At 43.1% G+C, this 27,605-nt stretch overlaps 1 protein-coding gene across 8 annotated transcripts in view; it reads left to right on the plus strand.

The window, feature by feature from the left end:
- Positions 1–27,605, plus strand: part of cnksr2a (connector enhancer of kinase suppressor of Ras 2a) — a 357,881-nt gene that overhangs the window by 91,960 nt on the left and 238,316 nt on the right. For all 8 annotated transcript variants that reach the window (XR_004764907.1, XM_035414896.1, XM_035414899.1 and 5 more), the window contains exons 5-6: positions 9,733–9,774; positions 27,235–27,354. Coding sequence is in view for 7 of the 8 variants with exons in the window: in XM_035414896.1 (XP_035270787.1) it covers positions 9,733–9,774; positions 27,235–27,354 (162 nt within the window). In the remaining variant the exon portion in view is untranslated. The remainder of the gene's footprint in view (positions 1–9,732; positions 9,775–27,234; positions 27,355–27,605) is intronic.

The raw sequence follows: 27,605 nt of genomic DNA on the forward strand, positions 1-27,605 counted from the left end.
ACTCACTCACTATATTTCAGACCCACTCCAATACAAAAACAAATAAACAAACACCTTCATCCTTCCCCCTCACGGGTTCTGGGCAAAAACAATAAACTAACACTACAAACTGTAATATTGAAGAAAGAAAGGTGGATTTTCAGCGGTGGGTTTACTTTTGTTTTGTGTGCTCTGACAAACGAAAACTCCAAAATAAACTTTCTCTCTGTGTGTGCTTCTGGTCTTGGCCCCAAAATCTGACACACCTCTGCCACCAGAATTAAACACTTTCACTCTTCCCCCTCATGGGTTCTGGAAAACAATGAACTGAAACAACAAAGACAAAAGAAAGTAAAACGGAACAACAGCTTTTCAGCTTGCCGCTCCTAGCTGGCTAACTTTTCAGTTGCCAGCTACACTGCTTTTCATCAGCCATTTCCTTCCTTGTTGTGCTCAGACAAACACGCAAACAAAAACAAAATAAAGAAATGCTGTCAGTGTGTGCTCTCAGTCTCTGCTCTGAACTGCGGTGGGAAACACACCGTTAAGCATCTAGGCTGATTGGCCACAAGCCGGTGTGACCGAGACCAATCTGCTTCTCCGCCGGACCGAATGCTACAGTATTATAGGCTACTCATTTGAGCATCCTGGGACAATACAAAAAGACCTTCCTTGGCTTCTTTGTTTTTCCCTCATGATTCATCATTGAGGACATCGAAAGTCAGCAGTGTAGTAAAAGGAACAGCTTGAACAGCCAAGCAAACCAACTGTTGCTAGTCAGCAAACTTAGTTGTGCGTTAGCTCAGAATCTCTGTAGTTGACTCGCTGTTGTTAGTTAGTTAAAGGCGTTAGTGAAATTGTGTGTGGGGGTTGGTGTTTAATTGCCCGGTATTGTTGAGCTAATTTCGAGTAGCTTCACCTGGTGCTTATCTGCCCTAATGAAGCTAATGCAAGCACGTAATTGTCACCCGGTATTTACAGCTCCAGCGGAGGCTGCCATAGGCAGCCTCGTCGTCAGTTTATCATGTTCATAAACCCCATTCCCTTGTGCGCGCTGCCTCGCCCCAAATGGACTGTTCACCGCAGGCGTAATTCATCTAACCTGATCTACCCACCCTTATCCACACCTCAGGAATTCACTGTCACAGGTGGATTATGGAACTGCCAGTCAGCTGTCTAGAAAGCTGACTTCATTACTGCCTTTGCCAAGACGAAGTCTCTTGACTTCCTGGCTCTCACAGAAACCTGGATCACTCCCGATAACACCGCCACCCCAGCTGCACTGTCTGCGGGATACTCCTTCTCGCACACCCCCAGGGCCTCTGGCCGAGGCGGGGGTACCGGTTTGCTCATTTCCTTGTCCTGGAAGTTCTGTGTCCTCCCCAGTCCTAACCCTACTTCCTCCTCCTTTGAATTTCATGCGATTACTGTAACTCATCCCTCAAAATTTCACATTATTGTTCTGTACCGCCCTCCAGGTCCACTCGGCTCATTTCTGGACGAGCTGGACACTCTCCTGAGCTCCCTCCCTGAGGATGGCACTCCTGCTATTCTCCTGGGGGACTTCAACCACCAGAAACCTCCCAACTGTCCAGGGTTGCCTCACTCCTCCAGTCTTTCGCCCTATCCCTGTCCTCTTTCCCCCCCACACACAAGGCTGGTAACCAACTAGACCTTGTATTCACCAGAAGCTGCTCCATTCCCCAACTTACAGTGACTCCCCTCCATGTCTCGGACCACTTCTTTCTTTCTTTCTCCCTCTCCTATTTACTCCCCCTCAATTCATCCAATAGCTCACCCACAGTAACTTTCAGGAGAAATCTCTCTACTCTGTCACAATCCTCCCTCATCTCCACTGCTCTGTCTACACTTCCCCCTCCTGCGTCTTTCTCTAACCTGCCAGTTGATCTTGCCACCTCCACCCTCAACTCCTGCCTCTCCCAGTCCCTCGACTCACTTTGTCCTCTTGTCTCCAAACCAGCACGCTCCTCACCCCCCTGCCCATGGCTGACTGAGTCACTACGCTCCAGCAGAACATCACTGCGGGCTGCAGAGAGGAAGTGGAGCAAATCCCGATCCTCTGATGACCTGACCGCATACCATACCCTGCTGGCGACTTTCACATCTGCCCTCACGTCTGCGAAAGCCTCTTTTTTCCAATCTAAGATCAGTGCATGTGTCTCTAATCCACGCAAACTATTCTCCACCTTCTCTTCCCTCCTCATTCCTCCTCCACCCCCACCTACCTCTTCCCTCTCCGCAGATGACTTTCTGGCCGCCTTTTGAAGGAAAGGTGGCTACAATCCGGAACTCCTTCGCCCATCCAGTGAGCCCCCCAACCCCCCGGGACAAACCCACAGCCACACTGACCTCCTTTGAAATGCTGGAGGACTCCAATGTATTACAACTCATCACCTCTCATCGTGCAACCACCTGTCCACTTGACCCCATCCCATCTAAAGTTCTCCAGTCCATTTCCAGCGAGCTCCTTCCCTATCTGTCCTCCATTGTTAATTCCTCTCTCTCCTCTGGTCATGTTCCCTCTGATTTTAAGATGGCTCGTGTTACCCCACTTCTCAAAAAACCCAACTTAGACCCCTCCGATGTAACGAATTATCGACCCGTATCGCTTCTACCCTTTCTGTCCAAAACCCTTGAACGAGCAGTTCTTAAACAATTAACCTCTTTTCTCCATCAGAACAACCTGCTAGACCCTCACCAGTCTGGCTTCCGATCCGGGCACTCAACAGAAACTGCACTCCTAGCTGTGACGGAGGCACTTGCCACTGCAAGAGCCTCACGCCTCTCCTCTGTCCTGGTCCTTCTTGACCTGTCTGCAGCTTTTGACACGGTCAACCATAAAATACTCCTCTCCACCTTGGCTGGGATTTTAATTGCCAGGACTGCCCTGTCTTGGTTCGCTTCCTATCTTGCAGATAGGACCTACCAGGTCACCTGGAAGGGGTCTGCCTCTGCTTCTCATCCACTTGTTACGGGAGTGCCGCAGGGATCTGTACTGGGTCCTCTGCTGTTCTCCTTATACACCAGATCTCTTGGTTCAGTCATTAATTCACATGGCTTTTCCTATCATTGTTATGCAGATGACACACAACTCTTCTTTTCTTTCCCCCCCCTCGGCCACACAGGTCAATGATAAGATCTCTTCCTGCCTGGCTGACATCTCCACCTGGATGGCCAGCCACCATCTGAAGCTCAACCTCGACAAAACTGAGCTGCTCTTCTTCCCGTGCAAGACCTCCTTGCTTCGTGAACTCTCAATCACGGTTGATGGCACCACAGTGACTGCCTCTCACTCTGCCAAGAGCTTGGGGGTGGTCCTGGATGACCAACTGGACCTCAAGGAGCACATCAAGGCAACATCACGGTCCTGCAGATTCCTCCTGCACAACATCAGGAGGATTCGACCATACCTGACGACGCACTCCACCCAACTGCTCGTCCAGGCTACGGTGACCTCTCGCCTTGATTACTGCAACTCTCTCCTTGCAAGCCTGCCAGCTTGTGCCATACAGCCACTACAGATGATTCAGAATGCCGCTGCCTGACTCATCTACAACCTCCCCAAATTCTCCCACGTCACTCCTCTGCTGCGATCACTTCACTGGCTACCGGTCGCTGCCAGGATCCGGTTCAAAGCCCTGACCCTTGCCTACACTGCTGCCAACAGGACAGCCCCCATCTACTTGCAGGACATGACTCAATTCTATGTGCCTGCTCGACCACTTCGCTCTGCGGCAGCAGGGCGCCTTGTAACCCCTCCCACCCGCCCAAAGGGATCACAGAGCTTCTCCACTCTAGCTCCCCAGTGGTGGAAAGAACTCCCCATCCCTCTCCGAACCTCCCCCTCACTATCCATCTTCCGTCGTGGCCTGAAGACTCATCTCTTCAGACTATACCTAGACTAACCACCACCACGCTGTATAATAATAAAAAAAATAAATAAATAAAAAATTTAAAAAACCCTTTTTCCTGTCACTTGTTGCATGTTGCCCATCCCTGCACTCATTGGTAATTTGTATTTGTCCTAATACTGTAGCTTATTCTTCTGCCTAGTTGGCTTTGCAGATGTTAGGCCAGAATAGTGTTCATTGTTCTCGGCTAGAAATGGCTGTACAAAATAAGTATTGTACCTTACTGAACCCGTGTTCAGCAGTTGTCTACGACCATGAAATGCACTTTTTGTACGTCGCTTTGGATAAAAGCGTCTGCCAAATGAATGTAATGTAATGTAATGTAGTGATTTTACAACCTAGCTTTTTTCTACGGCTGTGCCCGAGTGCTAGTAGCTGCAAAAAAACTTGTTTATTTTTCTTACAAATATGGGTCAATTTCACTTTTGAATGCTGTGCCATGTCTTACCTACAGTAAAAAGCAAATGAACTAGAGTCATATTATCGAGTGCTTCACATCCCCATTAAAATGTAAATGTCTCCCTGGAATAATTTTGGTTTGAGAATCAGCAGCCGATTAATGAACAGTTGAGTATGTGTTGGTGGTGGTCGGAGGTCAGTTACTTATGGTTGTACTGGTGTCTGACCATGTTTTGGACAGTGTCTGTAACACTATATCCTCCCAAAAGCAGCAAGTGAAATTGCTTGCTTGTGGCTGTCCATTGTTGCCGAAGATAACGTCACTTCCTTGGGGGGGGGGGGGGGTGGTTAGTGGAGTGTTGTGGCTACCGCTGCTGCAGTGCCATTGGAGGTGGCTGTGAAGCCCGATCCTTGACCCACATGTCCTGCCACAGCTGGGGCACGTGAGGGCTGGTGATGCATGGGGTTGTTGCGCGTGATGATGTCATTGCGCTTCTCTCTGGGACGTGCGTTTTGATTCCAGGAGGCCGATTCCAGAGTTCACGGATGCGGTCCAGCCTCGGCGGTCCATGGCGTTTGCTTCAAGGGCCCCTGGCTTTATTCCACATTTCTTGAGTGACTCTTTAAGATGGTCCTTGTACCTCCGTTTTTGGCCTCCAGGTTTCCTGCTGGCTCCCAGGAGCTGACCATATAGGGTCTGTCTTGGGAGACCATGTTCAGGCATCCTAATGACGAGCCCGACCCAGTGGAGTTGGCGCTGTAGCAAAGTTGCTTCCACACTGGTTGTCTGGGAACGCTGGAGGATGGATGTATGGGGTATGCGTTCTTGCCAGGTGACTTTCAGGATGCGCATGAGGCACTTGATATTAAATGATTCTAGCTGGCGTATGTCGCATCGATAGGGGGTCCATGCATCGGCACCGTATAATAAGGTGGAGACACAAACTGCTTGGTAGACTACTACCTTTGTGGACAGCTTTAGGTTGCTGCTCTCAAAGACGCGAGAGCGCAGTCTTCCATAAGAGGAAGAAGCACGATTGATTCGAGCTTGGATGTAATCATCAATGGGTGTTGATCTGAAGGTCGATGGCACTGTAGATTTCAGATATTGTGTCCAGTGCGCGTTGCATTGCAGCAGGGGTGTGGGCAAGGAGGGCGCAATCGTCTGCATATTGAAGCTCTTGTATGGTGGTGGTTGTGGTCCTGGTAAAGGCTTGTAGACGGCGGAGGTTGAAAAGGTTGCCATCAAGGCGAAACTGAAGCTGGACCCCATCGTCATCGGCTCGCAGCGACTTGTGTGCCAGGAGAGTTACTGCTGCCAGAAAGAGACTGAAGATAACTGGAGCAAGTACACAAATCTGCTTTACCCCAACCTGTACAGGGAAACGTGGGGATTTTTGTCCACCGATGAGCACACAGGCTTGCATGCTATTGTGCAGCTGTTGAAGGACACTCAAGAATTTGGGTGGAACCCCAAACTTTGTGAGGATGCTCCAGAGTGCCTGACGGTTGACCGTGTTGAAGGCTTTGGCAAGATCCAGGAAAGAGATGAACAGGTCTTGGTTTTGTTCTCTGGCCTTCTCTTGGATCTGTCTAGCAACGAAGATCATATCGCTGGTGCTACGGCCTTTTCTGAAGCCACATTGGGTTTCAGGTTGGATGTTTTCCTTAATGTGCTGGGTCAGGCAAAACAGCATGACCCATGCTAGCACCTTCCCAGCAACAGACAGAAGGGAGATGCCATAGCTGTTCCCACAAGTGGTTTTATCTCCTTTCTTTTTATGGATTGTGATTATGTTTGCGTCCTTCCAAGTTTGGGGGACAGTTTCTTGGGACCATATTGCTTGGATGAGTATGTGTAGGTTAGTTATGAGGAGGTAACCACCTTTCTTTATAGCCTCGGCAGGGATTCCGTCAGGACCAGCACTTTTGTTGTTTTTCAGGCACCTTACTGCTGCAAGGACCTCAGTGAAGGTAGGTGGATCATCTAGTTCTAGTACTGGTGGGAGATTTGGGAGTTTGTCAACAACAGAGAGATCAGAAGGGTTTTGTTGGTTGAGGAGTCCGTTGAAGCCCAACGTTCAAGGATTTGTTTTTTGTCCTTGTAGAGCATTGAACCGTCTGTAGACCTTACTGGGGAGATGGTGTGTCTTTGAGGTCCGTGTAATGACTTGACTGCTTGGTAGAAGGCGTGAGTGTTGTTGGAGTCTGCAAAGGCTTGGATCTTGTGGGCCTTTTTGAGCCACTATTCGTTCTCCATGTTTCAGAGCTGCTTCTGAGTCTCCGTACGAATGGCTTTCCACCGTGAGAGGAGGACGGAGGACTGTGGGTTTGAGATGTGGGAAGTGTAAGCCTTACGCTTTTCTTCCAGGAGATATTGAATTTCAGCAGAGTTGCTGTCAAACCAGTCCTGATGATGTTTTTTGGTGAAGCCTAGTGATTCAGATGCTGCTGTGTGTATGGCTGAGCTGAGGTTAGCCCAATCATGCTCAATATTGAGGGTGCTGCTGCAAGGGGGGTTGGCTTGCAGGGCTGGGAGGTTTTCAGCGAGTCTCTGACGGTAGCTCGCCAGGGCATCAGGGGACTGAAGACCACTGGTGTCTAGTTTTCGCCGGGGTTGCTGTTTTGTGTGGTGGGGACAGATTTTCAGCCGGAATTTGGAGCGGATTGGTTGATCTGTCCAGCACTCCGCGCCACGCATAGCCCGAGTTGTAAATGGTAAATGGACTGCATTTATATAGCGCTTTTATCCAAAGCGCTTTACAATTGATGGCTCTCATTCGCCAGAGCAGTTAGGGGTTAGGGGTTAGGTGTCTTGCTCAAGGACACTTCGACATGCCCAGGGCGGGGTTATAGACACATCGTTATGGTCCTGTTGGCGAATGATTATGTAGTCTATTAGATGCCAGTATTTTGATCGTGGGTGAATCCATGATGTTTTATGTTTGTTTTTCAGCTGAAATATGGTGTTGGTGATGATCAGTTGGTGTTCTGCACAAAGTGAGAGAAGTCTTAGGGCATTGCTGTTTGAGTTGCCTATGCCATGTTTCCCAATAACTCCCTGCCAGAGTAGGTTGTCAGTGCCCACTCTGGCGTTGAAGTCTCCCATGAGGATGATCTTGTCAGAGGGAGGTGTTTTTGACAGAACACTGTCAAGAGCCTCATAAAATGCATCCTTTGAATCATCATCAGCAACCAGGGTTGATGCATATGCACTAATGAGGGTAGCAGAGCGACCCTTGGCGAGTGGGATGCGCCAGGTCATTAGTCTTTCACTGATTCCATGGGGGGATTCTGGAATGTTATGGAGGAGTTTGGTTTTCACAGCAAAGCCGATCTGTGCAGTCGTCGGGTGTGTTCTGGAAGGCCCTTCCAGAAAAAGGTGTACCCATCCCCAACTTCTGTGAGTGAGTCCTCTCCTGAGAAACTCACCGAGTCTCACTCAGGGCAGCAATGTCGATGTTGTATTTGCCAAGCTCGTGGGCAATGAGTGCGGTGCGTCTGTGGGGTCTTGCGGTGTCATCCGGCACATCAAGGAGAGTGCGCACATTCCAGGTAGCCAAGTTTAGGTTCCGTATATTTTTTTTGTTTTGCGACTGCAGTGAGGGATGCCTTGACGACTGCGGTTTGCCGTCCAGGTCAGGGAGGAACAGACAATATTTAGGTTGCCTTTTCTGGACCCTTCCCCTGTCGAGGGGTGAGCAGTGCGGACCCTGAAAAGGGCTACCTGTGCTCAGTCGCACAGGTACCTGCCGAAGTAGGATGCAGTTCCTAGATCCCATCCGTACAACGACTATCTTGCTTGTGCCGCCTCTGTGCAAGGCTCAAGCTAGAGGCTTCCAGTCTCATCCACGACCTGCCCCCACCACTCTGCCTTGTCGCCAGAGGACTTTTCCAGTGGAATTGATAGCTTGCGCAAAGAATGGATTAACGTGAAGGGAGGGGTGCGCAGTCCCTGTCTCCACATCTTAGCTTCATATCATCAATATTCCGGTGGTAAGAGATGACTCCAGACGACCTTCTGGTGGGTGAAGTTGTAGGGGGCTGCCAGGTCTCGGTTTGTCGATCCTGCCTCTCGTGTGCTCCCAGGCACGGTCCTGCCCACGGGAAAGGTCCACAGGGAAGGTGGATGGCTGCAGGCTTATTTGATGGCGGCCTGGACTCGCCATGTCAAGGAGAATCATAGGGTACATGTGGAGTTTTACTTGGAGCTAGAGGAGCCACTCAGCTAGTCCCTCCCGTGACTACTTATTTGTCAGGTAAAACCTGCTTAGCTCGTAGCTGTCGTCCTCCATATCTGAAGGAACTCCCACTATCCACTACCTGTGGACGCGATTGGTAGCAGCAAGCCAACTGCCCCAACTGCAAGCCAACTGCCCCAACTAACATTATATCCTCCCAAAAGCATCAAGTGAAATACACAGGACACCCAGGAGCTGCCCTCAGAAAACTCTTCTTTTCATGTTTTGATCAAAGACTGAATGCTGACCAACAGACACCGTTCTTGTGCAAAAGAGTTGTCTGTTTCTCATGTTTTCTGTTAGCCTCATGTATCTTGTCTTTGTTCGTACGATCTTTGTTCTCTGTTCTCTCCCTGCAGTGTAGACGGGTCCTCGCCGTCAGCTCCACCACCCCGTTAGCAGCTGATTTCCCTCACCTGCTCTCTGCATTCCGCACGCCTTTGCCAGAGCATTCGCTGATTGTTCGCAGCATATATTCTTGGTTTTCCAGCAACTCCTTGCCAGTTCATCTGATGCGTTATGTCGGCTCCAGTCCTAGTGATTAGTTAAAACAACTTTTTTCCGTTTGTGTTTTTTTCTTCTCTCGTTCGGTTCGCCTACCTGCTTCCCCGATCCCGTGTTTGTTCGGTACCTTGTTAACTGTATCTGTCTTGTCGGTCCAGTGTGTCCAGTCTCCGTGGTTGTTCTGTCTTGTCTTTCGTCCTGTCTTGCTTTCCTGTTTGCAGTTTGCCGGTTCCAGCTCACCTTCAGCCGGCCTTCCTGTCCTGTCCTGTCCAGTCCTGCCCAGCTCTGTGCCTGCTCCCTGCCGCTGTCCAGCCCTGTGCCTGCTCCCTGCCGCTGTCCAGCCCTGTGCCTGCTCCCTGCCGCTGTCCAGCCCTGTGCCTGCTCCCTGTCACTGTCCAGCCTATGCCAGCTTCCATTCATCATTCAAACCACACCTGCCTTGTCCCCCTGGTTCCCAGCCTGGTTTCCTGTACCTAGAAAAATAAATCACGTCTGGTTTCTCCCTGCATTATGTGTCTGCGTCTTGCGTTTGGGTCCACCTGTACTGCTCGCCGTAACAGTAGGCCTACCCGTTCAGCTGCTGCTCTAGTGGCACCATGTGCACCTTTGTATACAGACAAACATAGCAGTCCTTTCAAGGTGAAAGATGACTAACTATTCTTGGCTTGTTTTTGCAGGATTGTACCGTATATGAGACAGAGAATAAAATTCTACATGTGGTGAGTTCTCCCTTTTCACATTTCTTTCTCATAGTGTACTCGTAGAACCAATACACAATTTCAACTGTTATTTTGACTCCACAGGGCAGTGTACTCAACTAAAGCACCTGCTAGTTCCAGACTTTACATTCAATTTCCTTGATCCAGGATTAAAATTGGTTATTGATTTGATGATTGGCATTGACTAACTGCTGTTCAATGCAAAAAAGGAATATTAAATGAGCTATTCTACCTAATTACATGAAGTGTTAGCTAGCTGGCTGATGTTGCATTGTGACACATCCAGGATGGGATTTAATAGCTAGCCAAAAACAAGCCAGTTTAATATCTCAAACTTCAACTGGTGGGTATGTTGAAGCTATGGTTGTTCAATTAAATATCAATTAAGTAAAACATTCATTAAAACAAGAACCTCTCTCAGAAATTGTTACTTCCCTCAGAATATTGTTCAGAATCCCTGTTATCTATTGTCAATAAGGGTAAGGGATAATGTACAGAGGGACAGTTGCTTCAAAATAAGCCCCCACAAGGTGAATCATTCGATGACCTCACAGTTATTTTGCACCTCTGTTACAATCATACCGACTATGTGGTATGAATTTAACATTGGACTACGTGTACTTTGGTTTCAATTGTATCTGACTTGATTAAGATATGAATGTAATTGAAATGACTAATAACTACTGATGTGTCAAAGCTGTTTGAAATAAAATTTCATAATGCTAGGCTAAACATTTTCTAAGTAAATTAGAAAAATCCAAAAACTTTTACAAATAGTGGCTCTCCCCTACTCTACAATCTGACAATGTTTGCTCCTATGACGGCAACTGCCACCATGCCGATCTTCTACTGGAAAAAAAAGTTAACACCTGCGTTTCCCAGACGTTAAACAACATCGGCAATCTCCTTTGCCAAACGGCCACCAGCCATGATAAATCATCTGTAGTGGGTCATATGCATAAATTTCCTTTTTCTCCTCTCATATTTTTTCAGTCTAACATCAGAACACCCTGAAATACAAATGCAAACACATTAAATATAGGGACTCTGCTTTTCTACCATTTTACCAGCTTAAACATCTGGTGCCTCACCTTAGTAAATATGGAACAAGACCAGGTTAAAACCTAGTATATGGCTGGACCGAACCGGCCGACGTCACAGACATGTGCGGTGTAACTTTATCATTCACTCAGTCAGTCACAGACATTTGCGTTTGAAGGGCTGGCCTCGCTGTTGTGGTCCAGCTAAAAACACTACTTGTCTCGTTAGCATCAATAAAAGCCCCGCAAATCTTTAGTAAATATGGCCCAAAGGGTGGCAAAAATAGGTGCTCCCTGTCAAGGTGAGATGCAGAGGATTCCCTGCAAAGTAATTGGTAGCTTGCAAAGCTATGCTTTCAAAGTAGCTTCCCCAACACTGGCGATTCCATGCGCGATACAGGATTTTTTTCTTCCAAAAATGGATGTCCGCTAGAAACGAGTGATCCAAGTTGCTTGTGCGCTGATTTGCTGCGAAAAAACAAGGAAGAAAATATGGGATATGCGGGCAGCAAGGATTGTCTGTTCTGCAGAGAGAGTTGGAGGTAAATAAAGCCATGTATAAAATAAAGCCATAAATAAATAAAATAAAATAAAATAAATAATAAATACAGGGTTCGTACGGTCATGAAAAACCTGGAAAAGTCATTGAAATTTAAAATGCAATTTCCAGGCCCTGGAAAAGTTATGGAAAATAATATTTTTTGAAAGGTTTTGGAAAAGTAATGGAAATATAGCTAAAGTTGCATCAAATATAATTACTAATTAATCCAATCATAAAAATAGTATGTATAGTAATAAAACGTAAATTGGCACGTAACCTTCGCGGTGTTTTGGTGGTGTGAGAAGTTAATTCGGTCCGGCTCAGTCTGTTTACAGGCACGCCTCTTGCTGATGTAGCAGTTAGTAAACGTAGGCCCTACTGTGCCGACAATATGCCAGGGAAGTGCAGCTTCAGTAATATATCAGGGCTCGAAATTAACTTTTTTACTTGGTAGCACTGGTGCTCCCAACTTCAAAAACTTAGGAACACCCACCAAAATGTAAGGAGCACCAACAATATATTCAATAGATTTTTTATTAACAAAAAACGACAATATAACAGTACGGTTTACAAGTAACAGTTAAACTGTCACGCATAAAATGTGTCGACTCTTCAAGGAATTGCGTGTTATGCATTCAAACGACAAAGCGCTTCTCGTCACATTAATACCGCTAATTAAATCAACCGCCAGTAAACTGCATCGGAGAAATGAGCTGTTCCAACCGGGTCGCTACACAAAACGTCCGCTTCAACTTTTCAGCTTTCGATAACGCTAATAAATTGAACAAACTTTTGTCTTCAGGTAACATTAGTTACGCGTTAGCTCTGTGTCGCATGACAGTGGAGTGCAGCCAAAGGGAGTGATTGAAGGCTAATATTAACCAATTTAAAATCAGCATTAAAGGTAAGAATGTCAAGCTCGCGATTGGTTAGAAGGGTCACCGTCAGCTCACAAGGGACATGCTGAGTGTACTAGCGAATGTACAGAAAAAGGGATGTTCGACTGGAAGAAAAAAAAAAAAGGTTGCACCAGAACAATCATTTGCACTCGCTCAAATGCTCCCAATTATATTTCGAGGTCGCACAGATTACATTTCGGGAGCATATGCGACCAAAATGGTCGCAATTTCGAGCCTTGTTTGAGACATTGACAAAAATGTTAAACTATTCGAATTAAAATATGAGAGAATGTATCTAAGTGTGTCTGTCTGGTGTTTAATTATTTTAGAGAGGCACCATATGTTTCAGATGCAGACCTAATTTTACTTAGTGTTATTTATTTATTTATTGACCTTTCAGCATTATTACAGGTTCATAAAGACAGTTGTCATTAAAAACACTGAATTATTTTGCTGTTACAATAAAACATCAATACTAAGTAGAATTTTTTTTTTTTAATATTGCAATTATCTAAGCTGAGATCTAATCTCGTATCCCAAATTTAAATTTAAAATCCGCTGTCATTTAGGAGTCTGCACATATAGGGGATTGGTGATCTCCTGTATCTCTCAGTTCGACATCTTGGGATGGCCAGTTGGTTTGAATTCCTTGCCTGACGACCTGTGAGCTCCTCCCTGAGGGGGGGTAGCCAGTCACTGAAGTTGGACTTTAGCAGCTTTCTGGCAAAGCCAAGACACAGTTGAGTGCGTCTCTCTGATAGATTGCACAATCCGAGAGTGCAGAGAGCCTCTGGGTACCCTGAGTACCTCTGGCCAAGTATGATTTTACAAGCCCGTTTCTGCGTGCTTTCCAGCCTTTTAGCCTGGTCTGTAGTGAGGGAACTTTGCCAGACGGGGGCTGCATACTCCAGCACCGGGCATACGTAGCCTGTGTAGATGGAAACCAGTTCTGGGTCTCGGACACCAAATTTCTTCAGGCGACACAGAGCAAAAAGCTTCCTGTTCGCTGAGGTCAGCATGTGGTCCACCTGACTGTCCCAATGCAAATTACTCTGGATGGTGACCCCCAGGACCTTGACAGTGTCACAGACTTCCAGAATGTTCTGGTCAATGGAGAGAGTCGGCAGGGCGGGTGGATGCCTCATGTGGGTGACATGTAAAACTTTACATTTCTTTGGGTTGAGTTTCATTTTGTGCTCCTCTACCCAGATATCAAGACCATTCAGGGTCTGTTGGAGGGTACAGGGTAGTTGGAGCTGTTACAATAAATAATTTTAAATCGTCCCACTGAGATAAAGTCATTTGTTTTGGTCATGGAAATTCAGTTAAAGGTTGTGGAGAAGTCATGGAAAAGTCATTGAAAATCATTGGTGAAAAAGTGTATGAACCCTGTAAATAAAGCCATAATGTAGCCATGCTTGTTGATGTTGTTGTGTTGCAGGTGTTACGACTCCTCCCCCAGGTTTCCCCTCACCCCGTGTCTTGCGCTGTCATTGGCTGTAGCTCGTTGCCGCCCTCATTGCCAGTCACAACAATGCATCGCGAACCGGCTGCGAAACTTGTGCGACACAAGCAAACTGAAGCGTAGTTTTTCGCTTCTGTTCTATTTTTCTGCTTGCCGCGTGTCATGACGACCTGTTTATACACAGAAACGTTGCTCTAAAATGCTAGGTATACATGCTCTGATTTATATTTCGTCCTTATATTAGGCTATTGGGGGTGTGTCCCTAGTTCCCTACCATATATTTTATAAGCAGCTAAAAAATACAAGCCAATACAAACTGGAACCTGGGAAAAATGCAAACTTAGTTTCGCTATCTTATTTTGCGGAGGGGGTGGGGTAAATTTGAAAATACACCACAGAAAGACGTAGCCTATTGAATGATGTAGATGTGAATGCACCGAGCAGCGGTTTGTTAGCTTGAGTGTTGGAAGGTAGTTTTTAACCAACCATTGCTCACCCAATTTGACTTCTCCGAAGTCTTCGTTCGTTGTGCTTTCAAAAAGAGCTTGTTAATAAAAATCAGATAATCCACAGAGCTTTAAAAAATCAGATTTAGTGGTCTTGCCAATGAAAATGCACCTATTTTATAAATGAAGTTGTAAGCAAGCCTTTATTGCACTTGTACTTCAAAGCTTCATGCGTTCATGGCGTTGTGGTGTTCATATCCGTTCAAGTTTAAACTGTTACGCTATCTTTTTGACGATTAACTGATTTTACTAAATCTGATCATATAAATGTTTTGACGTGAATAACAAGACGACACGGGAATTCCAAATGGTTCATTATGGATTATTTATTATTATTATGATCATTACATATTCTTCATAAAGTTGGCACGCTTGTTAACCAAGCAAATAAATTAATACAGTTTGAGATTGATTATTATATAGGCTACGTTGCGATTTAAGCTTATGGTAATTCTTTAAAGCGTTTACTTTCTCACGTATTTACGTGAGTTAACAAAATATTACCAAATTAACTAACTGAAAAAGGTCTCTCACCAAGTATTCACTTAACCCATAAACAACAGTCGTGAACAAACGTGAAATACACAGTTTAACCCCACTGCAGACTGCGAGAGCTACTAGGAATATAGAGCTTTAAGCAAGCCTTTGCGCGACACAGACAGAACCTGTGTAGACACTCGATGCACCGCGCCGTGCTGCTTCGCCGTGCTGCTTACGCGCCGCTTACGCTACACGTGCGGTGGGTGCCCGGCGATAGAATAGAAGCGAAAAACTACGCTTCAGTTCGCTTGTGTCGCACAATTTTCGCAGCCGGTTCGCGGCGCGTTCGCATCTGGTGTAGAGGACGTCACCCGCTGCTGTTGTAATAACAGTACTTCAACTACACTTCACTTACGTGCGTAGTACGCGCGTCGTGCGCTCGCGGCCGCTATGCGTGCGGTGGGTGTCCGGCTTGATCGTGCCCGAAGTGAAAGGGCGCAAGCAGACCATCTATATATAAATTAAATACATCTATAAATATTATGACTAACCATTATGACGTTTAAAAAAAAAAATATTGCGCGTTGTGCACCCGCCTATGTAGGCGCATATTACTATCTTAATAATGTGCCCTTAAAATAACAGTAAAATACTGTGCCATTGCCTTAAGACCAGGTTTTTGTTGGTCAATCGCGCAATCACTTTCCGCTGCCTCAAGATAGCAATGCACCAACAATGCGCCTGACCACACCTCATTTTAAGACCAACAGGGCCATGAGCGCTCAGATGGGCGCAAGTACATTTGCTATTTAAACAACGTGTGCGCTGGACGGGAAATTGACAGCTGCGTCGGTCTGAAACTAGCTTGCGTTGCGCTTGGCGCCAGGTGTAAGATAGAGCCCTTAGTGTTTGTAAGGTTTATAAGGCATTTTGATAAGCTTATCTGCTGGTAGGAGTCCTCTTTGCTGTTTTACTTAGCTAGATCAGTCACCTTACGTGAGAATTGGAAGTAGTAGAACTGGAACACTGGACGCATATGTCCCAGCAATCTTTGCATATTATAATATAACAATAGTACGAGAGAAATGAGGACAAATTATGAAATTGACTAGTTGAAACAATATGTTTTAGCAGAATGGGCATGTAGGTGAAGTTTGACATGATCAGAGACTATAGTGCTAAGAAAAAAGTGACCATGAGCGAGATGAGTTTCCTTATCGAATGGTAGGGTGGATTCAGCAAATGTGGGACATCAGCAGATGTGGGACACTTAAGCTTTGCATTATTCTGCCATGTAAGAATCAACAGCCGATCAAAAAAAACATTCTTGAATTGTTGCTACAATAGTTACTGTCATTCAACAATAGTTTTTATTGGACTGCCGTCTTTACAGTGGGCGTGGCCAGCCGTCAAACTAAGACTGATCATTGCGAGTGAACTGAAAGTGGACCGGCATGTAAAATGACACTAAGGAATGGTAAGGTTACTGGGTTAATAAAAACGAATCAAAAACATCCTATTTTGATCTGCAATATAGTGGCTAAAACACTGGTCAAAATACAAATTATTTTTTGTCATATTGTCTTGAGTTTTTATGATGGGGGGGGGGGGGGTTTGCACTGTCCCACTTCTGCTAAACATGTTAGGTAAAGTGGGACAGTGTTTTTCAGGTGAAGTGGGACAACATTTTAATCAGTCCTGGTGTAATAAACCTACAATTTACCACAGTTTTATACATTTCGGTGCTAGTTTAAACCATACTGATGATTATTTGGTTTCTGTCAGTACTTCACATCTTGCTGTTTTTATAGTAACAGGTACATTTTTTTACACAAAGTATGATAAAATCATAAATCTTATTGATATTTTTTGCTTATTTCAGGATAACTGAGCTACCCAGTGATAGAACACAGTTGCGTGTAAGGCCAGTGGGAGAGAAGAGACAAATGATGAACTGTTCAGCATTCCTTGCCTTTATGTGATTTTAGTTCAGGTTAAATTGTCTGCAATTCAAGTACAGCTTTTCAAACTCGTTTTTCAAATGCAATCTAAATTCAGTGCAGTTTAGAAACTTAATACTACATACACTACTTTTGTGCTTAAAGCTTTATTTTTAGTTTATACAGAAAATATGATGACGAGAACATCATAATAAATACATTGAGGTTACATAAAATTACATGCATCGGAGTTTGTGTGTGTGTGAGAGAGAGAGAGAGAGAGAGAGAGAGAGCAACACATTTTCAGTAAAAAATAACTTATTTAAAATTGAAAGAAATCACTAATGTTACAAATCCCATAGGAATTACATGGTTTTGAAGTATGTGCATGCCTGTATATTTTCCTTGCTATACAATGAATAAGTAATATGTTATATTTCTTTTTGCGCTTTAACAGTAAGAGTCTGGACTCTCTGTGTACCAAACATTATAAAGATCTGACACTCCTAACTTATGTTTCTAGAGATTAATCCATGGATAATCAAAAAACTTGAAACCATTTTGACTAAATACTAAAAATAGTATGTTAAGAAAAACAAGCAATACTGCCTTATACATTGGCTGATTTGAAAAAATTGTAACAGATCTGTGATCAGCTCAACTAGCTTGACAAGTGTACCAAAGGAATTTCAAAACTTCCACTAAGGACATTAATGGGTTAAGCTTGAAATGACTGTCCCACTTCACCATATATGCTGTCCCACTTCACCTGAATACTCCGACTGAGTGAAAGAGGGTGCCATGCTATGTTTAACAGTGTTTATCTTCTATACAAAAACACATTTAAAAAAATTCCACACATAGATGTTAAGAAGACTTAAAACAATTCATAAAAACATCACTGGTGCAAGTAAAAAAATTCTCCTACTGAATTTACCAAAAAGTGTCCCACATTTGCTGAATCCACCCTATATAAAACAGATGGTATTAGCAATGTTTTGCTATAGTAGTTGGTGAAATAAGGTCTCATGTTCACTACTAACAGTTATAATTATTACTGAGTCATATAATGTTTTAATGGGGAGTTGCAGACCGTACATACGTAGTAATTGTTTATATGTGGGTAGACAGAGAATGGCGAGGTAATGTAGAAATGTGGCATTTGCTGATAACAATGTTTTCTACATTAGCCAGGTGCATAAATATAGTTTGTAGAAATGGCACAGTGGTCAGCTGGTGTAATCTTTTAAGAAAATCGATACATTTGCCGTCACAAAATGCATATGGCTGGCCGTGAGTGACTTGGTAAAGCAAATATAAGCATAAGAAAACGTTAGTGTAAAATATGAAAAGATCTGCCTGAGAGCGAGGCGGGATTCGATTGTTCAACCTTGCGCACTTCAGTCAGTAAGTTTGGCAGTGCACCATCATGACATAGCTGATCAGTGTGTGAATTTTCTTCAAACGTGTCCATGATTTTAAAGAAGAACACAGGCCAGTAAGCACAGCCGAGCTCCTGTTGAATCCATATGGCCTGGCGATATTGTATGCCAGGGGTCCTCAATCTTATCCAGAAAGGGCCAGTGTGGGTGCAGGCTTTTGTTCCAACTGGGCAGTTACACACCTGATTCTACTAATCAAGGTGCTTAGCAAAGATTCCAAGGGGTTGATTAGTAGAATCAGGTGTGTTACTGCTTGGTTGGGACAAAAGCCTGGACTCACACCGGCCCTTTCTGGACAAGATTGAGGACCCCTGTTGTAGCTGGTTAACTGAACGTGTAGGCGGTACATAATAATGCAGTGTATACATTGGGTAACGGCGGGTAGATGTGGTGGAAAAGCAATAATTCAAAAGTAATAGACAATTATTAGGGAGGAGAAAAGCAGGTTAAAGAAACTTGCTCCAGGCAAGGCTTGAACCTGGAACTCTATGATCCATAGACTGTAACATTGACCACTGAGCCACAAACAGCCTGGCTATAGAGACTTGAAATGTTTTAGGGTAAAAAGATATGTCTATTTTGCTTGTGTATGTGAGATTTTGATTGGCTCGTGTAGGTGAAGGATTGGCTGGTGTTGGTAAAATGTCCAATGGGGAGACATTTTGTTTGTGGGCTAGGCAACAGGAAAAAGAAGAAGAAGAAGAAGAAGACGCAAAATCCCCTCAGTTTGGGGCTTTATTGTGTGGACATGTGAAGTTGTTTATGAATTTTGTCTGTTGAAATAGGGTCAGAATGTAGAGCAATTCATGTTTTTAAGGGCTGAGTGTCTGTGGCTGTTGCAGTTATTTCTGTGGGGAACCCTGGAAAGTGCCAAACTCTCAGTGCTGTATAAGTATGGGGCATGCCACTCCGCCAAGGCGTAACTTGGCGGGATGGCATACCTGCCATCCCAATTTAAATGAATGTGCACTGATTTAAAAAAATGCATAAATATTTGTAAATACATATTTTCCATTTTGCACAAATACCTCCTTTCTAATTTCTGTGTGTTTTTTTTGGCAATAAGACATTCTCAAATGCAAAATTGTCTTGTGAAGTGTCGAATCTGCTCATATGGATCAAGATCACACGCATTTTCCTTCTAATTGTTTTTGATTTTGAGACTTTTCTCAAATGGGGGGTGACATAGCTCAGGAAGTACATATGGGGTGCGGCATAGCTCAGTAGGTAAGAGCGGTTGTCTGGCAGTCGGAGGGTTGCCGGTTCGATCCCCTGCCCTGGGCGTGTCGAAGTGTCCCTGAGCAAGACACCTAACCTCTAATTGCTCCCAACAAGCTGATTGGTACCTTGCATGGCAGCCTTTCACTGTTGGTGTGTGAATGGGTGAATGAGAGGCATCAATTGTAAAGCGCTATATAAATGCAGTCCATTTACCTTTTACATAGTTTGGCGGTCGGATCCTCACACAGTTACTGATCCACACTGAAATAGCTGACAGCCTTCTGTGGTGGAGGCACCCTTTCCGGGAACCGGGTCTCATTGTTTGCGCGCAAGAATGGATGAACTGAAGGATCTTCTGCTGTGCGTGAAGGAAAGAGTCCCTTTATGTATGACTGCATGTTTTTAATTATGGAGTGTAACGTTAGACAACATTAAGTTAGTTACATGATTTGGGATTTGAATGCAACGTTGGTTAATTTGCTATACTGAGGTAACCTGAATGAAACTGCTAACCTAGCTAATAATAGCTTACTAATGTAAATTTTAATATCCGAAATCGCACACATTCTACATAATTCTACATAAAAATCAATGGGATTATTGATCTCCCTACTTTTACAACTGCAGGAGAGATTCCACGTTCGGTTTGTGCTGGTGTTGTCCTACCATGGTTTTTAAAGGGTAATTACACCCTAGATCACTTTTTTCATTACTTCATTATGAAACCTTTTTAATCCATGCCATTATTTAATCACTTCTGAAATAGTATCATTTTATCAGAAAAATAATCAAAAAAAAATAAATAAAAAAACTGGTAGAAAACGTCTTGCTGCCCTTTGACATTTGAAAAATGCTTTCAGCATTCCACTCTGGCCCCACCCCAATCATGATGTCTGAATACCCATTTGGAGATACTACGACTTCATGTGGATGTCAATCAAGATATTCAAGTCGGAAAACTGTCGCCGCCCACAAATTTGTCGGTTTACTTTTTAATAGGATGGAACACTGTGAAGGACTAAATGTGCCTAAATTAAATTAATAATTAAATAAATAAATATGAAATTATATAAATAAATATAAAAATAAATAATTAAATTTGTCAATAATTAAATAAATACATTTTATTTCAAAATAATTAACTATTTGTCACCTCATGATTGTCCTTTTTCACAATAACGTGACTATATTTTATTTCATAATAACATATTTACGAATGGCTTTTTAAATTTCATAATGACACTTTTCCAAATGACTTATTTCCGAATGGCATTTTTATTTATGAACTCCATTTTTCATTTTATAATGAGACTTTTCAAAATGGTAAGACAACACGAGCAGGGAGTGATCACTCACAGTCAAAAACAGCAGCACTGCAAATATCAATCTGCATGTTAAAATTATAGCTAGTTCCATAAGCCCTAGTGCTATACACACACATCCATTCCAAATATAGGGTGCAAATCAATAGACAATGCATCCACAAATTTATTGTACGAGTGCAAATCCTTTATTGGAATGAAAGCAAATTGCAAAAACACAAAACGTCATTCTAACCAATTCTAACATTCCTGTGATTAAGAACATTACTTGCTTGCTAGGTAGCTAGTGGGGCGAAAGTGGCAAGCCATCCCACTCACAGTTCCTGCCTAGCAGGGTTGGTGAAGTGTCTTCATGGCTGTCTCCCAGAACACAGACAGAAGCTAGTTTTAACTAGTCATTGGCAAATGAAAATGCCTTAATTTAGATCCAACACTCAAACGTTTGCTTGATTGTTTTTTTCATGACTATTATCATAGTGTATTAACTTGATAACGCTAGCTAGGAACATCGCTGATTAAGGACCTACTGCTTGGTAGCTAGCCAGGTAGCAGTGCTGATGCCGCTAGCTACCCCACTCATAGTTCCCGGCCAGCAGGGCTGTCTCCCTTATTACTGTCTCTTCTTCAATATTTTTATTACCTTTTTTAATTACTTTTTTTACGCAAATAGTGCAAAATGGAACATCCCGCTGCCCACAAAAAACCCTGAAAAATATTTTCTTGTCATGTACAGAAAACATCTGCATCATTCAGTCGTAGATGCATTACCTTGCCCCTCATATCTGAATATTACAACGTTATAGCATTGAAACGAGGTAACTGCAATTTTTAAGCAGGATTCCCACTCTTTTCAAGATATTATTTTCCAGGACATCTTATGTGAGCCTTACCTGTGTGGAGAGGGGGATGTTCATGGGGCTGGGGGAGTCACAGATGGTGCTGCCATTGCAGACCTGGACATACAAAGACCATGGACCAGGGTGGGGGAGATGGATATCGCAAAGGGCACCTGTGGTTTTGAGCCTATACTAAAATATTTTCCAGGGCAGATAATTGATTTCCAGAACTTTTTGGCAATCCCCCCCCCCCCCCCCCCCCCCTATTTTCCATGAAAAAAAAAAATATATATATATTATCCCATCCCTTAACATCTGAACCTAAGATGTACACAGGTCGAACCATGAGTACTGCCACTGCTACAAACTTTATTGATGCACAACCAGAATACATTTATTTAGACAATTGAGCCATTGTTAGCCATTCGTATAGTCCTATATCCTGATAAATGGTCAAGTTAAATCATGGAGTTTATGAAGTCAAATGTGGTTGTCGGGACTGCTGTGCGCGCCAGGGCATACTAGTAGTACTGCCCCTCATTTCAGCAGGAACAGATGTTTGCTTAACAGCCTAGCCCAGGGCATTGTCCTGGGCTATGGCACAGAGGGTGGAAGATAGTTTAGCCTAGTCCGTGAGTGTATAGTCTGCGGTAGTCCTGCAAGGTAAGAACCAAAAATGAAATGTGGTTGGAGCTCTAGTTGCTGTCAGTAGTGGCTGCTCTAGCCGTTATAGATTATTCACTGGTGGCTAAAGACTGTATATTAGCTGGATGGTGCTTCTGTCCAAGTGTTCATTCTAGTTTTTTGGCATAGAGACTTCATTTACTCTGTGTGCTGACAATCTTTACAGTGCATAACCTCATCTTCTCTGTTTCTTTTCCCCTGGGATTCCTGTCCCTTCCTTGCCCTGAGTTCATGGACTGCTCTAGCCTTCTTTCTTCACTCCATGTTTGTGGACCACTACAGCTTCTCCTCTTCTTCATGTCCATGTCTTGATGCAGCCTGGAACTCCAGATGTATCACCCTACCCCTCTATACTGAACTATACAATGAACTATACAAACTCAAGTTAGTTTATTACTTCAGCTGTAACCTGCTCAACCCATTATATTTGCTGTGATCGATCCCTTATTACATTTCTGTTACATCCATTCAAGTTATACTTTACACCAGGCCGGCCAATGGAGGATGGGCTCTCCTCCCGGAGATTTCTTCCCATCTGGAAGTTTTTTTCTCACTAACATTTGAGGGTTTTTCTCCCCACTGGGAGTTTTTAAAAAAAGTTTTTTTTTTTTTTTACCTCATGTGCTTGCTATTTTGCTTGGTTTTTGCTCTGTTGCTCTTTTTTCACTCTGTAAAGCATCTCTGTGACAGTTTTCTGTAGAAGGCACTATACAAATAAACTTTATTTGATTTTAACAGTGGTTCATAGATGGAGAAGGCAGCAGAAAGCCTCCTTTTGGCTTTGGAATAGAGGGGAGTTGTGCTGGAAGCGATGGGCAGTTATTTAGCCACCACTGATGAATGGAAAGTGTTACAGTTAAGGGCCAAAACACTTTAGGACCATTAGGCACCATCTGATGACATTGACTTCAACTCTAGGCGAAAGCAAGAGTCATTAAGAAGTGATTGTAGAGGAGGCATTGTAAAATGTAGTTTAATTCTGAATTATCTGGACACCCAGTGACCTTCAGGAAAATATAGCAAATATTGCTAGATTTCTAGCTATTTTGGAGGTATCAAGCTGTGGTTCAAAACCACTCATTTTTTGTTCTCTGCTGTTGGTTCATTTTTCTATGCTTCTGTTTTTTACTCTGTAGCACTTTGAGATTATTTCTAATGAAAAGTGGATTACAAATTAAATGTATTATTAATTTTACAACACAGTGGCTAAACCTGGAGAAAAGTATCTTAACTGGGTGAACCGTTTCCCCCATCCTGTTTGTCATGGTGTAGGGGACATGCCGCTACTTCTCATAGTGGGGCACCAAACTGCAGAAAATATACATCAATATCCTCACAGGTGGCACCAACATGTAATAATCAGTCTCATAATAATTATACAAACTACAAATTAGCAATTCATAATTAATTAATAATTAAATTATTATTAAAATTACACATTATAGTCAATCTTAACCAAATCATAATATCATTCAGCTAATACTAAATTAATATAAATGATTTATCTAAGGGGGTGAAGGTATTCATTAAGTTCTTTGGATTAGCAGCGGCTGACTCAATTCAACACAAGGTAATATAAATACAGACAACCTTGTAAATATAATAAAGTTTATTAAACACAAAGTACCGAAAAGGCAAAGCACAATTCTCTACAATTATGTATGACAAACTATGTGAGTGCATGTGTGTGTAGGTGTTGTGTGTACGTGTGAGTATTTGAGTGAGGAATGTTGGATGTTCTCCTATGTGGGAGGGTGGGTACAGTGGACACGTGTTCACGGAGAACAAAGGAACAAGATGGAGTATGAATGGACACAGCTAGAGAAAAACAATGGCGCACGAAGCATACCAAACAGATAAGTTATAACGGATATATGGATATCGGTGTATGTTTATAGAGATCAACATGCCGTGTTATGACCGGTTAGTAATTAGAATAGATCACATGCAAGATATGTTCTGTGTGTGACCTCCACTTTACAGTGAGCCGATACTGTTACAGGAGAGGTGCGGAAGGGGGCGTGGTTACATGAGTTACTCTGAGGTAGACATATGGGCTTTGTAGTTTATGTCTTTTGTAGGCCATGGTACCTACAATGGGAATGAACTTTGTTATCACAGCTGCTTGGAAAGAAACTCAGGGTTCTAGGTTGGAGCAAGGAATCTGACAACCAGCTATCAGAGGATTCATGGACGACCTCACAGTTACAACATCCCATGTACAGGCAAGGTGGATTCTGTCAGCACCAGATCATATAAAAGAAATCAGGAAGCATGGTGATCAAAAAAAGTTAAAACTTGTCAAAAGTGAAATCATCCCACTAATTAAGGAAAACCCCATCAAATACCTCATCAAATACCCTATCAAGTACAATAGGACCCTGTCAGACAAGAATAAGATCTCCAGCACTGAGAAGCCGGCCAAGGACTGGTTGAGGAAGACTGACTAACCCAGGCTCCCTGAAAAATTCAAGGCATAGTAATGCCAACGCAGAAAGCTGCCAAAACCGATGTGGCTACTGACTGCAGGCATCGTTTCATGTATTTTAATTTTGACATACCCAGGGCGAGTTGTCACTTTACCTGAGGACACTTGGATAGTATCAGAAGCAGCCATAAAAAATTAATATGGAATTCTAGCGTCTTGCAGCTGTTGAAATAAATGACATCCTTAAATCTTGAAAAATAGCTTTAATATCATACTAACAGAATGGCACAGTTGTGGCCAAAAGTTTACATAAACCGAAGCTAAAGACATTCAAAAAATTTCACAACTCCACACATTTTATGTTACCATACATTTCCTGGGTTAAGTAAATTAGGGTACCTACTTTATTTCCATAAGAGGTCATTTTAAAATAATAGCTAAGAGACAGATTTATTTCAGATTTTATGTACTATATCATATTTTCAATGGGTCAAAAGTTTACATACACTTTGTTAGTATTTGGTGGCATTGCCTTTTAATTGCTTAACTTGAATCAAATGCTTGGTATACCTGGAATTTTTTGTTCATTCCTCCTGACAGAACTGGTGTAACTCAGTCAAGTTTGTGGGCCTCCTTGCTCAGACATGCTTTTTCAGTTCAGTCCACAAATCTTCTATGGGATTCAGGTCAGGGCTTTGTGATGGTCACTCCAATACTTTCAATTTGTTGTCTTTAAGCCATTTTGTTACAACTTTGGGGGTATGCTGAGGATCATTGTCCTGCTGGAAGATTCAGTTGCGACCAAGTTTTTACTTTCTAGCTGATGTCTTGAGGTGCTTCAGTATGGTCAAGTATTTCTAGATAATCCTCCTTCCTCATGATGCCATCTATTTTCTGAAGTGCACCAGTCCCTTTTCCAGCAAAACACCCCCACAACCCGATGCTGCCGCCCCCATGTCTCGCAGTTGAGATGGTGTTCTTTGGATTAAAACCTCACCCTTTTTACTCCATACATAGTGCTGATCATTATGGCCAAACAGTTCAATTTTTGTTTCATCTAACCAGAGAAAGGCCAGGTCTTCATCCTGGTGATTACGTGCAAACTTCATTCTGGCTTTGTTATGCTGGTCTTGGAGCAGGGGCTTCTTCCTTGCGTGACAGCCTTTCAGGCTATGGCGATGTAGGATTCTCTTAATAGTGGATGTAAATACTTTTGTACCTGATGCCTTCAGCTCCTTTACCGGTTCCTTTGTTGTTGTCTTGGGGTTCAGTTCAACCTTTCAGACCAAAATTTGTCCAGCCCTGGGAGTTAATTTGTGCCTCCTTCCTGAATGATGCAGCGTTTGTGTGGTCCCAAGATTTTTATATTTGCATACAATTGTTTGTACAGATGCTTGTGGTATCTTCAGTTGTTTGGAAATTGCTCCTAAGGAGAAACTGGACTTTTTTTCTGAGGTTTTGGCTGAGTTGTTTGTATTTTCCCATGGTAGCAAGGGCAAAAAGGCAGTGGCTCTTAAGGTAGGTCCTTAAATAGAGCCACAGGTGACAATTAACTCCCAATTAACTTATAATTATGACAATTGGCCAATCAGAAGCTTCTAAAAAAGTAATTACATCAATTTCTGGAATCTTCCAGACTGTTTAAAGAGACAGTCAACTAGGTGTATGTAAACTTTTGACCCACTGGAATTATGATATAGTGAATTACAGCTGAAATAAATCTGTCTCTCATCGATTATTTTAAAATGACCTCTTATGTGAACAAAGTAGATGACTTCAATTGACTTGCCAAAAGAAATATGTATGGTAACATGAAATGTGCGGAGTTGTGAAAAACTGAGTTTGAATATCTTTAGCCTAGGTGTATGTAAACTTTTGGCCTCAACTGTATCATGACAAATAACTGTATGGATTACAGAAAGCACAATGTAAACAACCGAATTAGTATATGTAGAAGAAGGAGAAAAAGTTTTCCCTGTCTCCAATCCACCTGTCTGTTGACTACTTCAAGTCCAAAAAAATGTAATGAGTGGATGTCACGTCCAGTGCTACTGAAACACTGCATGGGATATTGCATCTTTATTTCTAATACAACTTCTATGTTCCCAAATTCTGGAGTTGTTTTGTATTGCCCAGATAGCAGTGACCACAAGGACTACATAACATACATATACACTACAAAATAAGTTAAACTCTGACTTTAAATTAACTGTATGAGTGTGAATATGTGTAGGTATCATCAATGATCATGAGTCTGTGATTTATGCTCTACTGTTTGTATTGTGTTTCTTTTTCTGTCTAAATTTCTGCTGCATAGAAAGGAAAGCATGTAGTTGTATACATCTACCTTAACCGGGTAATCCCATAAGCTGGCCAGTCTTTTGTAAGTCATACAAGGTCAAACTTTGAAAACTTGATCAGAGCTGGGGGTCCCTGCTGAGGGTGTGCCAGTGGCAATCAACCACAGATTTAACAGAATGTGTAATTAGTGTGGAGACAAACATCAAAGAGACACAATCATATCATCTTTCTTCTGCCTTTTGTAAATCAGGATGAATAGCGTTGCTGCCTGTTGTAAGCAGTTACTGAGTATGCTTTTTTGTTGCCTCTTTCAACAGAACGTGCACAGTGTCCGAGTGTGTATTTCTCTTTGCAGTGCAAGACGCTGTCTGGAGTGTGCGACCACATCATCTCCCTTTCCTCTGATCCACTGGTCTCCCAGTCTGCCCATCTGGAGGTGGTCCAGCTCGCCAACATGAAACCCACAGAGGGACTGGTAACGGCCATGTATATATATATATATATATATACGTATGTATGTATGTATGTATGCATGTATCTATATATATATATATATATATAAAATGCGGTCCCTTATCCTGGTCCTGGAGAACCACAGTGTTTGCTAGCTTTTTTTGTTACTCAGCACTTGAGTATCCCAGCAATTGATCAGTTTAAGCAGTTGATTACACAGCTAACACAGGTAACTTCAGTTTTTGATATTCTGATAGAAACAAAGAACCAGCA

The sequence above is a fragment of the Anguilla anguilla genome, chromosome 4 (assembly GCF_013347855.1).
Source record: "Anguilla anguilla isolate fAngAng1 chromosome 4, fAngAng1.pri, whole genome shotgun sequence".
NCBI lineage: Eukaryota > Metazoa > Chordata > Actinopteri > Anguilliformes > Anguillidae > Anguilla > Anguilla anguilla.